This window comes from Ranitomeya imitator, chromosome 2 (assembly GCF_032444005.1).
Source record: "Ranitomeya imitator isolate aRanImi1 chromosome 2, aRanImi1.pri, whole genome shotgun sequence".
Taxonomy (NCBI): Eukaryota; Metazoa; Chordata; class Amphibia; order Anura; family Dendrobatidae; genus Ranitomeya; species Ranitomeya imitator.
Window position 1 is genome coordinate 297257072 of NC_091283.1, and position 14283 is coordinate 297271354.

The 14283-nt window shown below is 41.0% G+C and overlaps 1 protein-coding gene across 2 annotated transcripts in view; it reads right to left on the minus strand.

Moving 5' to 3' along the window:
* Positions 1 to 3480: 3480 nt before the first annotated feature.
* Positions 3481 to 14283, minus strand: part of LOC138663317 (oocyte zinc finger protein XlCOF22-like) — a 29925-nt gene continuing 19122 nt past the window's right edge. The window contains exons 2-7 of one of the 2 annotated variants that reach the window (XM_069749493.1): positions 11553 to 11700; positions 11244 to 11423; positions 11037 to 11160; positions 10856 to 10953; positions 10567 to 10657; positions 3481 to 4952 (exon numbers count right to left, since the gene is read on the minus strand). In XM_069749493.1, coding sequence (XP_069605594.1) covers positions 3601 to 4952; positions 10567 to 10657; positions 10856 to 10953; positions 11037 to 11160; positions 11244 to 11423; positions 11553 to 11630 — 1923 coding nt within the window. In that variant the 5' untranslated portion in view covers positions 11631 to 11700 and the 3' untranslated portion in view covers positions 3481 to 3600. Of the gene's footprint in view, positions 4956 to 10566; positions 10658 to 10855; positions 10954 to 11036; positions 11161 to 11243; positions 11424 to 11552; positions 11701 to 14283 lie in introns of both variants that reach the window. The other variant, XM_069749492.1, reaches the window with a different exon arrangement.

Below are 14283 nucleotides of genomic sequence, written 5' to 3' on the forward strand. Positions count from 1 at the left end.
GAAAAACCAAAGGGTTGCTACAAATGTGGACTATGTGTGGCTTGTAACCACATACAGCCAGGAAAGGACTTTGAGAATGACATCACAAAAGAGAAATTTACAATTGAACAATTTATCAACTGTAAAACAACAGGGGTAATCTATAAGGCCTCATGCAATTGTGGTAAATCATATGTGGGAAAAACAATCAGAGAATTTAGACGGAGGGTGGGGGAACATTTGGGAGACATAAGGAATAACAGGGATACACCATTAGCGAAACATGTGAACAGCTGTCATGACGGTGACAGCAAAATGGTTAACTTTATGGGTATAGACCGAGTGAAACCGCCAATAAGAGGTGGAAATTATGACAAAATAATCTTGCAAAGAGAATGTCGGTGGATTTATCGACTGGATACCCAATGGCCCTCGGGGCTTAATGAACAGCTGAATTTCAGTTGTTTTTTGTAATTCCTCCATCCTCAGTGAACATATAAGCGTCTAAATAAAATTAAGTGTCTTGGTGTGTGGGGGGAGGGGGTGTTTACTGAGTCATGGTAAACGGCCTTTGTAAGAGGTTAAATGATTAACCATTAAAAGAAAACCCTGGCTGCAATTTGGCAGCTTATAAGGGTATCTTTCACCATGACACTAGTGAACATTAATGTGGGGCATTGAGAGATAATGTGTGAACAGCCACGCTACAAGGTGAAAGGATCATGTATATATGTATACTTGGGATAAGGGAGGTACAAGAATATGATATAGAAATGACTATAAAATTATATTGCATGTCAGAGTAGGGAAATCAGAATACCGAGACTTCTACTGTGTCTCTAGTGTAGGGACTCAGTCTACTTAAATAATTAAAAGCGTAGTAAGTACTATGTAGAGCGCATATAGATCCCAAATTATGTACCTTTCTCCCTGTTGAGGAGTCTTAATGTTACAGGGTAAAGGATAAAACGTAGGCACAAGAGATGGCCGGCGCAGAAGACGAACTAGGAACTGCGCTCATAAACTAGCTGATTAATTGAGGGGCGCATGCGCCGGTAAGCGCATTCAGATAACACCGACCAGGACCTGAGGTCAGGTGATAGAGGAGCCGAATAGGCTAAGAGTATGTATGTGCGGTGGCTCTAATACACGGATGTGTATATCTAGGCGCATAAAAAGGAACGGGGGACATTGGTGACAAAGTACAATGGGAACATGTACCAAGTCGCCCTAAGAGCGCAAAGATAATGCAATAGCCTGGGATATCCAGGATAGGATTAAGGAGCCGCCAGCTTAAGGGAACATGCGCAGATGCACTATTGCACAGAGTTGTTATTGAGGGACGCTCAATGGTAAAAAGGGCCTTGAAACCATTTAAAATACCGGATAAACTATTCTGAACACAATATCAGATCTTTGTGATAGGTGTTGAAACATCTGAACTAAGTGTATGAGCGCAAATGCACCATTGCACAGAGGTGTTATTGAGGGACGCTCAGTGGTAAAAAGGGCCTTGAAACCAATTTAAGAGTATTCCTAACACTATTCTGATCTTTTTGATAGGTGTTGAAACATTTGAACTAAGTATATTAGCGCAAATGCACCATTGCACAGAGGTGTTATTGAGGGACGCTCAATGGTAAAAAGGGCCTTGAAACCAATTAAAGAGTATTCCTAACACTACTCTGAACACAATATCAGATCTTTTTGATAGGTGCTGAAACATCTGAACTAAGTGTATGAGCGCAAATGCACCATTGCACAGAGGTGTTATTGAGGGACGCTCAATGGTAAAAAGGGCCTTGAAACCAATTAAAGAGTATTTATAGATCGCTTAAAGTACTGAAAAACTATTCTGAATGCAATATTAGATCTTTTTGATAGGTTTGAAACATTTGAACTAAGTGTATGATTGACACAAGTTGAAAGGAAGTGATGACAGATTGGAATCTAGGTGCCTCCCCCTCCCTTATTTAATGATAACCAGATTGGACAAGAGAGGGACTGCCTTATCCTCACATGGAGGACGCCGCTGAATGAGGTTATGTCTGCCACTGCAGAATACCTCCATTAACCTGGACATTTAACCTGGACATTTTATTCCCCTGATGAACCCCCGTAACGGGGAGGGAAACGCGTTGGGAAGAGAAAGAGGACATATCATCCAGGGTGGTTATACTAACCAAAGGGCTTCATTAAGTAGGCTCAAACTTGGGGACTGCCCTTGTTAGGGCGGGAGTCTTATACACGGGGCACGACAGGGAAGATAGCTTCAAACCCTTCCCCCCCACCTACCTATATCTTTTTTTTTTTTTTTTTTTTTTTTCTTCTCCCCCCCATTGGAAAAGGTCTATTGGTCTCCGTCCCATGCCGTGCTCTCAATAAGCACAAGAATCTACAACAAGAAGAGAGACAGCAATTGGGTGAGATCATGCCATTTTTCTTGTCTAGTGCACGTTTAAACATGAGCACCTAATTGTTTTTAAAGTACACATAATTTTAGAGGTATACATATTAAATGTTAAGTTTTAGAGTCTAGTGGCTGGCTATGCTGGGTTGTTAGTTAAAAGTGGTCAGACGTGATTAGGAACGATACGTTCTGGTTTCTTTCTTTTTTCCTGCTGAATTCAACTATTTGTATAGTTTTTCCCTCTCTGCTTTAAAAGTCAACAAACTGGCTAAATAATAAAATGCATAATTAGCATATCAGCGAACATCAGTAGTGGTTAAGGATAAGTGCACAATAAAAGTCGATATGACAGGCTGAGGCCAGTCTCACACGTCCAGATAATTCCGACGACGGCCATTTCGCACAGTGCTTTGCGCTTCAACGGACCCGTTGAAGCGCAAAGCACTGCGCGAAACGGCCATCGTCTCCTCCTGTTCGCCTGAGCTACACTCCTCATCTCCTGGCCATGAAGTTTTTATTTATGAAGACTCAATAAAGCTGCTATTTTCTGAAGATTGGTGAGTGCATTCCGCTTCTCTCTCCTTTCATTTCATGAGTTTAGTTTAGTTTAGGACAACCTGTCTGCACTACTAATTGACAGCTGTTACAATACCAAACTAGGGCAGTCCCTATAGAAGAAAAACACAATAATTATACTGTATTTTCACATACTTTCTATTCCTGACTGACCACCACTGGAGTGGCTTATAAACTTATGAAGTATATCGTTTGAAGTCTGGGATCGGCCTATATGTGGCTAGATTTCTGACTGTTTCGCATAACATGATACATGATTTTAGGTCAATATTAAATAAAGTCTCCCGATGATTCGCCTTTGTGAGGACGACAAATCCCATAGAAATGAGAGGCTTGGAGAGCGAGTGTGTATACTTCACCCTATATACTGAAACGTGGGGTATATGTTTTTTCTATTAGTCACCTTCTGACTAACCTTCAGAGGGTGAATTATGGGTATAGTTTTACAACTGGAATTAATAAAGTTTAGTTTTTCCTTTTGTCATCAAACATGAGGAATGACAAGAGACAACCCCTTTAAGTAGATCCAATTTAGTTATATCGATTCCAACATTCTGAACATAAAAAGGCTTGTCCCCTATGTGATATCTGTGATGTTTATTAACAGCTGATTTCCAAGTAAAACATTTTCCACATTAAGAAAATGAAAATGGCTTCTCCCCTGTGTGTCTGCTCTGATGTCTAACAAGATGCGTTTTCCGATTAAAACATTTCCCACATTCTGAACAGGAAAACTGCTTCTCCCCTGTGTGAATTTTCTGGTGCCTAACCAAACGTGATTTAATATAAAAACATTTCCCACATTCTGAACAGTGAAAAGGCTTCTCCCATGTGTGAGTCCTCTGGTGGTTAACAACATTTGATTTATGTGCAAAATATTTCCCACATTCTGAACATGAAAAAGGCTTCTCCCCTGTGTGAATTCTCTGGTGAATAACAAGATCTGATTTCTGTTTGAAACATTTCTCACATTCTGAACAGGAAAAAGGCTTCTCCCCTGTGTGAGTCCTCTGGTGTTTAACAAGATGTGATTTCTGTACAAAATACTTCCCACATTCTGAACATGAAAAAGGCTTCTCCCCTGTGTGAGTTCTCTGGTGCCTAACCAAGTTTGAATTAAGATTAAAACATTTCCCACATTCTGAACATGAAAAAGGCTTCTCCTCTGTGTGAATTCTCTGGTGACGCACCAAACTTGAGTTAAAATTAAAACATTTCCCACATTCTGAACATGAAAAAGGCTTCTCCCCTGTGTGAATTCTCTGGTGAGTAACAAGCTCTGATTTCTGTTTAAAACATTTCCCACATTTTAAACATGAAAAAGGCTTCTCCCCTGTGTGAATTCTCTGGTGCCTAACCAGACGTGATTTAAGACAAAAACATTTCTCACATTCTGAACAGGTAAAAGGCTTCTCCTCTGTGTGAATTCTCTGGTGACATACCAAACTTGAGTTAAGACTAAAACATTTCCCACATTCTGAACATGAAAAAGGCTTCTCCCCTTTGTGAATTCTCTGGTGAGTACCAAGCTCTGATTTCTGTTTAAAACATTTCCCACATTTTAAACATGAAAAAGGCTTCTCCCCTGTGTGAATTCTCTGGTGCCTAACCAAACATGATTTAACATTAAAACATTTCTCACATTCTGAACAGGTGAAAGGCTTCTCCCCTGTGTGAGTCCTCTCGTGGTTAACAAAATGTGATTTCTGTGTAAAGTATTTCCCACATTCTGAACATGAAAATGACTTATTTGCTTTATTTTGTTTTTTAATGCCTCTGTTGTGAATTTGGTTTTCCTTTGTAGTCGGTAATGAATCAGAAGATGGGACCTGTTTCGTAGGATCAGATGACAGATCTTTGCTGTGAATGGAAGATGGTATATCTGGAGTAATAGCATTCACTTCAGTTGTATCTTGTAGGATCTCTAGATCATCCGATTTAAAAATTGAAGATGTCAGCTGCCCCTCTGATCTCCAAGTACAGTCATCTGCTAAGACAAAAAACAATTATTTTTTTAATAAAATATCCTTGAGTTTCATATTTTTGAACATTTCTACTTTCCATAAAAATGGCAAGCTGTGTAATAGAATTTAATTATTTACCAAGACAATGACAGTTCATTCTAAAAGAAAACCTTATTGGGTGAGCCAGTAGTGTGTGGTGGTAAACACTAGTCTCCACTCAGGTCCGTCATCTGTCAATGGAAAATCAGAGGTTCCCACACTATTAGTGGCTCAAAGGCTGTTGAAAACCAATAAGGTTTCTCTAAACCAATCCAGCAAAATCCGCTCTCACTTCTCAGTCTTGCAGTGTGCTCAAACAACATTTAGGATCCCTGTGTTTAGCAATATTATAGTGAGAAGAATCCACTTAATTTATGGTGTGTGTCTCCTGGAGCACAATCTGGGTACTATGTGTTGGGTAATAAAATGGCAAATGTGTAATTTTCACTCTCCAACATCCACTGCTTGTTAATTTCCTGAAAGTGGCTGTGGAGTCAAAATATGCACTCCTCCTATAGATTATAACACTCAATGAATTAATTTATAAAATGGAATCACTTTATGGGGACTTTGACTATTCTAGTTTTCTGTCATTTCTGTGTCCAATCTCATCTGGGATCTGTTCCCGCTGTCCAGCTGGAGTACCACATCCCACTAAAGCTCAAAGCATATTGCCGCAATCTTCCAGATACAGCATTGTTCTCCTCTGGTCCCGTCATCTGTGCTCAGCTTGCGGCTTGTGTTTTTGTTTTCTGATGTGACCATGGACTGTTTACTGACTACTCTTGTGACTTCTGATTCTGTATTCTCTCCTTCTGGTTCTGACCCAGCTACCTATTCTTCTTGACATCTAACACCACAGAACAGCAGGTAATACCATGGTCCAAGTCTTGGGGTCTCTGTGTAAGTCCAGATCCATGTAAGTGTGTTAAAGGGCAATGAGCAAGGCAATACTTGGGATATGGAAAGCAGAGAACATTGTGCCAAGCATGTTCATAGTGGACATCTTTTGAGATGCCAGGTGACCACGAACAGTGCTCTCAATACACTCTGTCTGCAAACTATTCCCGTTAGATCTGCATTCAAATAGCTAAATGGCGCTCCTTCCCTTCTGAACACTGCCATGCTCTCAGACAGTAGTGTACAACCGTATATAGGGTATTGTGCGAATTTGGAATATAATTTGTAAGATCCATTTGTTTTCCATTATCCTTTGTGAACAATTCCAAAGTTATCACCACATAGTAACATAGTTAGTAAGGCCGAAAAAAGACATTTGTCCATCCAGTTCAGCCTATATTCCATCATAATAAATCCCCAGATCTACGTCCTTCTACAGACCTAATAATTGTATGATACAATATTGTTCTGCTCCAGGAAGACATCCAGGCCTCTCTTGAACCCCTCTCGACTGAGTTCGCCATCACCACCTCCTCAGGTAAGCAATTCCAGATTCTCACTGCCCTAACAGTAAAGAATCCTCTTCTATGTTGGTGGAAAAACCTTCTCTCCTCCAGACGCAAAGAATGCCCCCTTGTGCCCGTCACCTTCCTTGGTATAAACAGATCCTCAGCGAGATATTTGTATTGTCCCCTTATATACTTATACATGGTTATTAGATCGCCCCTCAGTCGTCTTTTTTCTAGACTAAATAATCCTAATTTCGCTAATCTATCTGGGTATTGTAGTTCTCCCATCCCCTTTATTAATTTTGTTGCCCTCCTTTGTACTCTCTCTAGTTCCATTATATCCTTCCTGAGCACCGGTGCCCAAAACTGGACACAGTACTCCATGTGCGGTCTAACTAGGGATTTGTACAGAGGCAGTATAATGCTCTCATCATGTGTATCCAGACCTCTTTTAATGCACCCCATGATCCTGTTTGCCTTGGCAGCTGCTACCTGGCACTGGCTGCTCCAGGTAAGTTTATCATTAACTAGGATCCCCAAGTCCTTCTCCCTGTCAGATTTACCCAGTGGTTTCACGTTCAGTGTGTAATGGTGATATTGATTCCTTCTTCCCATGTGTATAACCTTACATTTATCATTGTTAAACCTCATCTGCCACCTTTCAGCCCAAGTTTCCAACTTATCCAGATCCATCTGTAGCAGAATACTATCTTCTCTTGTATTAACTGCTTTACATAGTTTTGTATCATCTGCATATATCGATATTTTACTGTGTAAACCTTCTACCAGATCATTAATGAATATGTTGAAGAGAACAGGTCCCAATACCGACCCCTGCGGTGCCCCACTGGTCACAGCGACCCAGTTAGAGACTATACCATTTATAACCACCCTCTGCTTTCTATCACTAAGCCAGTTACTAACCCATTTACACACATTTTCCCCCAGACCAAGCATTCTCATTTTGTGTACCAACCTCATGTGCGGCACGGTATCAAACGCTTTGGAAAAATCGAGATATACCACGTCCAATGACTCACCGTGGTCCAGCCTATAGCTTACCTCTTCATAAAAACTGATTAGATTAGTTTGACAGGAGCGATTTCTCATAAACCCATGCTGATATGGAGTTAAACAGTTATTCTCATTGAGATAATCCAGAATAACATCCCTCAGAAACCCTTCAAATATTTTACCAACAATAGAGGTTAGACTTACTGGCCTATAATTTCACTTTTAGAGCCCTTTTTGAATATTGGCACCACATTTGCTATGCGCCAGTCCTGCGGAACAGACCCCGTCGCTATAGAGTCCCTAAAAATAAGAAATAATGGTTTATCTATTACATTACTTAGTTCCCTTAGTACTCGTGGGTGTATGCCATCCGGACCCGGAGATTTATCTATTTTAATCTTATTTAGCCGGTTTCGCACCTCTTCTTGGGTTAGATTGGTGACCCTCAATATAGGGTTTTCATTGTTTCTTGGGATTTCACCTACCATTTCATTTTCCACCGTGAATACCGTGGAGAAGAAGGTGTTTAATATGTTAGCTTTTTCCTCATCATCTACAACCATTCTTTCCTCACTATTTTTTAAGGGGCCTACATTTTCAGTTTTTATTCTTTTACTGTTGATATAGTTGAAGAACAGTTTGGGATTAGTTTTACTCTCCTTAGCAATGTGCTTCTCTGTTTCCTTTTTGGCAGCTTTAATTAGTTTTTTAGATAAAGTATTTTTCTCCCTATAGTTTTTTAGAGCTTCAATGGTGCCATCCTGCTTTAGTAGTGCAAATGCTTTCTTTTTACTGATAATTGCCTGTCTTACTTCTTTGTTTAGCCACATTGGGTTTTTCCTATTTCTAGTCCTTTTATTCCCACAAGGTATAAACCGCTTACAGTGCCTATTTAGGATGTTCTTAAACATTTTCCATTTATTATCTGTATTCTTATTTCTGAGGATATTGTCCCAGTCTACCAGATTAAGGGCATCTCTAAGCTGGTCAAACTTTGCCTTCCTAAAGTTCAGTGTTTTTGTGACTCCCTGACAAGTCCCCCTAGTGAAAGACAGGTGAAACTACAATATTGTGGTCGCTATTTCCTAGATGCCCGACCACCTGCAGATTTGTTATTTTGTCAGGTCTATTAGATAGTATTAGGCCTAAAAGTGCTGCTCCTCTGTTTGGATTCTGCACCAATTGTGAAAGATAATTTTTCTTGGTTATTAGCAGAAACCTGTTGCCTTTATGGGTTTCACAGGTTTCTGTTTCCCAGTTAATATCTGGGTAGTTAAAGTCCCCCATAACCAGGACCTCATTATGGGTTGCAGCTTCATCTATCTGCTTTAGAAATAGACTTTCCATGGTTTCTGTTATATTTGGGGGTTTGTAACAGACCCCAATGAGAATTTTGTTACCATTTTTCCCTCCATGAATTTCGACCCATATGGACTCGACATCCTCATTCCCTTCGCTAATATCCTCCCTTAAAGTGGACTTTAGACAAGACTTTACATAGAGACGAACCCCTCCTCACACATCAGATTTGAAAAATGGAGCCTGTTTAGGAACACAAAACTGGCTACAGGAAGAGGTTAAATCAGAGTATTTTGAACACTAACTACTCTAGTTGAAAACTGTGACTAAAGACAATTACACATCTACTGAAATGATCAAATTCAACAGTCATCATCAGTAATAAATGAGTAACTAGTGGTGAAACCTCTCTAGGGTAATTAGAGTATGGGGCTCGGTGACTTCACAATTAGTGATGAGCGAGTATGCTCGTTACTTGAGTTCCTCCGAGCATGCTCGGGTGGTCTCCGAGTATTTGGGATTCAAGCTGTCTAGCAGCCGCAAATCATGCAGTTGCGTCGACATAAATTAAATCTCCGAGCACTCTCAAATACTTGGGAGACCACCCGAGCGTGCTCGGAGAAACTCTAGTAACGAGCATATTCGCTCATCACTATTCACAATCTAAACTACTTAAGGGTAAATATTTTCGGTCAGATGAGTTTCAAGAAGAAATATTACACATTTAAAACAGAACTGTGTATAATAGTGCAGAGCTGAGATGTCTAAAAGGGAACCTGTCAGCAGGATTGTGCACAGTAACCTACAGACACTGTCAGGTCAGCGCCATTATACTGATTACAATGATACCTTGGTAGATTAAATTCATCTTGTGGTTGTTGCTTAATCTGTATTTGTAGTTTTCAGTCAATTAGAATCTCGTGCTTTGAGGTGGGGCTGTGGGTGGGGCTTTATATGGTGCCCTGATTACATATTCATCTGTATTGGTTTATGGCAGGTCACTGATCCTTCAATGACCTGCCCCCCATTTTTACATAATGCATATAATAGTGTTGATATTATTGTTGATAATGCCTATAATATTGTGGCTATTCTGAGGCTTAGAAAAAAATTACAGCCAGCAAAATGTCACCGGCGGTGGCGGCGCCTGCGCAGTAGCACCTATAAGTAAGAGATAGATGCAACTGGACAGGCGCAACCGGTGTCATTTTGCTGGATGTTAATTTTTTTTTCTAAGCCTCACAATAGCCAAATATTATAGGCATTATCAACAATGAGTATGCAAAAAATAGTAAGAACGGATAGCACTCACCGATCCTTAAAAATCGTGCTTTATTTCAACGTTTAAAGCATCATGGCCAGGAGAACAGATGAAGGAGTGTGTGAGCCAGTGCTGACGATGGCCGTTTCGCGCTTAACAGCGCTCCTACGGGTCCCGGCCTCACTGCACATTTAATGTTGTCGATCATAAAAGTGAAATTTGATCAGAAAGATTGGACCTGGTCTTGTAGGGACCATATGAGCACATTCAGCAGCACAGAAGGGAGAGAAGGTAGATTTATCCAATAAGATCTCAGGGTTCTAGGAAGCCAACAGCATCATTACCCTCCGCTTTCTGTTCTTATCAGCACATTCTACGTACGCTGTTGTTTGACTTTGTAATTTACAGATCTTGGCAAGAACCGGTCAGCGTCTTCTAATCCTGGGGGTTGGTGGATCCTCCAGGTTAGGTTGTAAGTTATATAGAAAAGGACTGTGGTCTAAAGGCAAAATCTTGATCATGGTAATACGGACGGACTACACCACCGATAAAGCAGCCACAGCTGATGTCTCAGAAGAATCAATGACTTCTCTGTATTTAGTGGTTTCTACTCACCTGGGTAGTCATATGTGGGAATCTCCTCTTTACACGACACATCACCCCTCACATATGTCTCTGTAGTATTAATATGGGTCAGATCTTTGTCCTGAAACAAATATTATAAAAGTCACAGACAGAAGGAGAAGTCACATCTATGATCAGCTCTAATCCTGTCATCTCCACCGTTCTCATTACACAAGTATAAAACATATAATACTGGTGGATAAAACAAGACTGAGCACAAGACCTTCACAGCCATCTACACATCATAGGGGAGATATCATGACACCTTCTCTCCATCTACCTGATGATCCTGAGGAAAATTGGGATCTTCTTGTTTACAGTCCTGTTGAAGAAGAGGACGGGGACATCTCTCTGGTGTTGTCATCTTACTGGATAGATCTGGAGGAAACACATACAGGGACTAAATTCATTCTTTACATACAGATAATTATAGGCTGTGTGTATTTAGTCCTGTCTATTACCTGGTGATGTGAAGGGCTGGGGAACCTCCATCATGATGTCCTTATACAGATCTTTGTGTCCTTCTAAATACTCCCACTCCTCCATGGAGAAATAGACGGCGACATCCTGACACCTTAAAAGAACCTGACACATACAATGATACCATCATCCCGTCAATCCCTTCATAGTGTTACTGTATAATGTCCCAGCATTCCCAGCAGTGTCACCTCTCCAGTCAGCAGCTCAATCATCTTGTAGGTGAGGTCTAGGATCTTCTCATCATTGATGTCCTCATGGATCAGGGGGTGAGGTGGAGGCTTTGTGATTGGGTTCAGGGGTTTTCCGCATCCCTCAAACACAGGGTCCTGACAGCGCTCACTAGAGGTCTTCTTCACTACTGTGTAATCCTGGTTATGGAGAGACACATTGATAAATCTCACTACAGACATTTCCAGAGTCCTCACCTCTCCAGTTCTGTCCATCTGTTATTCCCATAGATAAGAATGATGTAATGTGATGTCATCAGAATCTCTCACCTCTCCAGTAAGCCGGAAGAGGATCTCTAGGGTGAGGTGTAATATCCTCTCCGCCATCTTGTCTCTGTCCATATCCATCCTTGATGGGTAAATCAGGAATTCTCTTTTATAGAAGATCTTCACTGAGAGGATCCGATATTGTAGAGACCTGAATGAGAAGAAGATGAGCCGATGTAACATCATAAAGATCCTGTGTAATAATACAATTACTGGAGATAATAAAGGAGATTTGTTATTTTACAGTATTTAGTTTCCTTCTTTACATCTACTAATAAAACCTATATATTTAGGCCACAGACAACAAGCAGTTTCTCCCTCGGAGTCAGCAGCTGAATACGTTCTTCATAGACTCATCTTCCATAACGCTAATTCTCGTCTCATTTACCGACACTGGAATCGGCATTAGCAATACTGCAGGAGATATTCATTACACGTGACAGGAGAAATAACTACTTCATGATGAGGACGACATCTTCATCTTCTACTACGGCTCTAGAAACAGATTTGTCCAGAGTCCGTCACTGACTCCATCACCATCGGTTGTCTATATGAAGGTTTCCTATCTTCCCCGCACTGTAATTTTGTATCACGTTAGACCTCAAGTCTGATTCACACACAGAAGTTTGAGGCTTTTATAAAAGCTTTTTTATAAAAACACCAAGACATGAGTTATTTGATGCCAACATCTCCATGTAGGCTTCCATATATTACATGAAAAACTCCAAAAAAAAGGTGTGAAAATATTCCAAAAATAACTATAGTGAAGTGTTGAGGCACCAAATAGAAAGTTTTTACCCAGTATGTGGACACATTGAACCAATGTTACAACCTCCAGTATAATAAATCTTCAGGGTGGTGCATATACGTGAGGCTATTTATAATCAAGACAATGGAATGAAGAAAACCAGCACTCACCCATTTTAGAAGATACTTCCGTCCTTTTTAATTCTCATTTGATTCAGGACAATGACAAAAAGTGCAACAGTGCTAGCAGCATGGTGGCAGGTTCAGTGATTTCCAAAAAAAAAAGACCTGACGGAGAATGAACGTTTCAGACTTAATTTACGCTTCTAGTGGTCCATGTTCCACTGGCCTATGAACATGGACCAGTAGAAGAACTGAAGCATCTTCTTAGGCCATGTTCACACAGTGCGTTTTTTACTGCGGAACCGCAGCGTTTGTGCCGCTGCGGTTCCGCAGCTGTTTTCCATGCAGGGTACAGTACAATGTACCCTATGGAAAACAGGAACCACAGTGCACATGATCCTGAATTTAAAAAAAAAGCCGCGCTGAATAGCTGCGGGAAAAAAGAAGTACCATGTCACTTCCTTTTTCAGAGCCGCAGCGGTTCTGCACCCATAGACCTCCATTGTGAGGTCAAACCCGCAGTAAAACCCGCAGATCAAAAATAGATCTGCGGGTTTTATTGCGGTTCGTGGTGCAGAACCGCTGCAGCAGGAAGTGCGGGGAAGCGGGCGGAAGTGCGTGGGTGGAGTGTGGCTGCCCCGATCCCACCCCCCCATGCCCCTCCCCCGTGCTCCGATGTCCCACCCCCGTGCTCCGATGCCCCCCCCCGTGCCCTAATCTCCCCCCCTTATACTTACCCGGCCTCCCGGTGTCCGTCCGGCCGTCTTCTCCCTGGGCGCCGCCATCTTGCAAAATGGCGGGCGCATGCGCAGTGCGCCCGCCGAATCTGCCGGCCGGCAGATTCGCTCCAAAGTGCATTTTGATCACTGAGCTATAACCTATCTCAGTGATCAAAATAAAAAAATAGTAAATGACACCCCCCCCTTTGTCACCCCCATTGGTAGGGACAATAAAAAAATTAAGAATTTTTTTTTTTTCCACTAAGGTTAGAATAGGGTTAGGGTTAGGGGTAGGGTTAGGGTATTTTCAGCCATTTTAGCCCTAAAAAGCTTCCTAGGAAACACACAGTCTCTGCATAGAAAACTGCATAAAAAAAAGGATCAAAAAACGCATCAAAAAAGGACCAAAAAAAGGACCTGCGTTTTCTGCCAAGAGCTGCAGTTTTTTAAAAAACTGTCCTGAAAAAAAAAGGATGGAAATCAGGAACGTGTGAACATACCCTAAAAGGTGTGAGTGCTGACTTTCTCCATTCTGTTATCTTGAATACAAAAATAATATTGAGGATGGTGGTACTGTGAGAACATTATACGGTGTGTGGGGGCCAAAAAAGGGGCACCATACAATGAGAGTAATACATGTTTCCTTGGTTCCCGTCTTTCATAGTTGGGTCACTTGTACTGTATCCATCAGTTGAAAAGAAACAAAACCATTGTGATTCTTATAAGGAGACAACAGAAAAAGCCCTAAATATAACATTTTATAACAACCCCACAATCTGTGACTCTTCAGGGTAAATCGCTCGCTCACCATTGGATTAGAGCTGATACTATGAAGCTAAAGTACCAGAAACACATGGGCTACTTGCACATTGAACAAGTCTGTAGAAACCTGTTCACACCACCAAGAAACTTGAAGAATCAAAAGAGCACAGTGAAGTCAAAAATACTCTTGTAAAAAAAATCACAGTAATAAGCAAGTGATAGTCAAAAGATGGAAAAAACAGGGTATTTAGTTGATAGGTTTTTTTGCAAAAAAATGTATACTAAGCTGCTCCACCAATCGTCAAGGTATACCCTTATAGAGCAGTCCTATCTAATGTATATAATCCCTATCTGATGTATTTAAAACCTGATCATCTGTATAG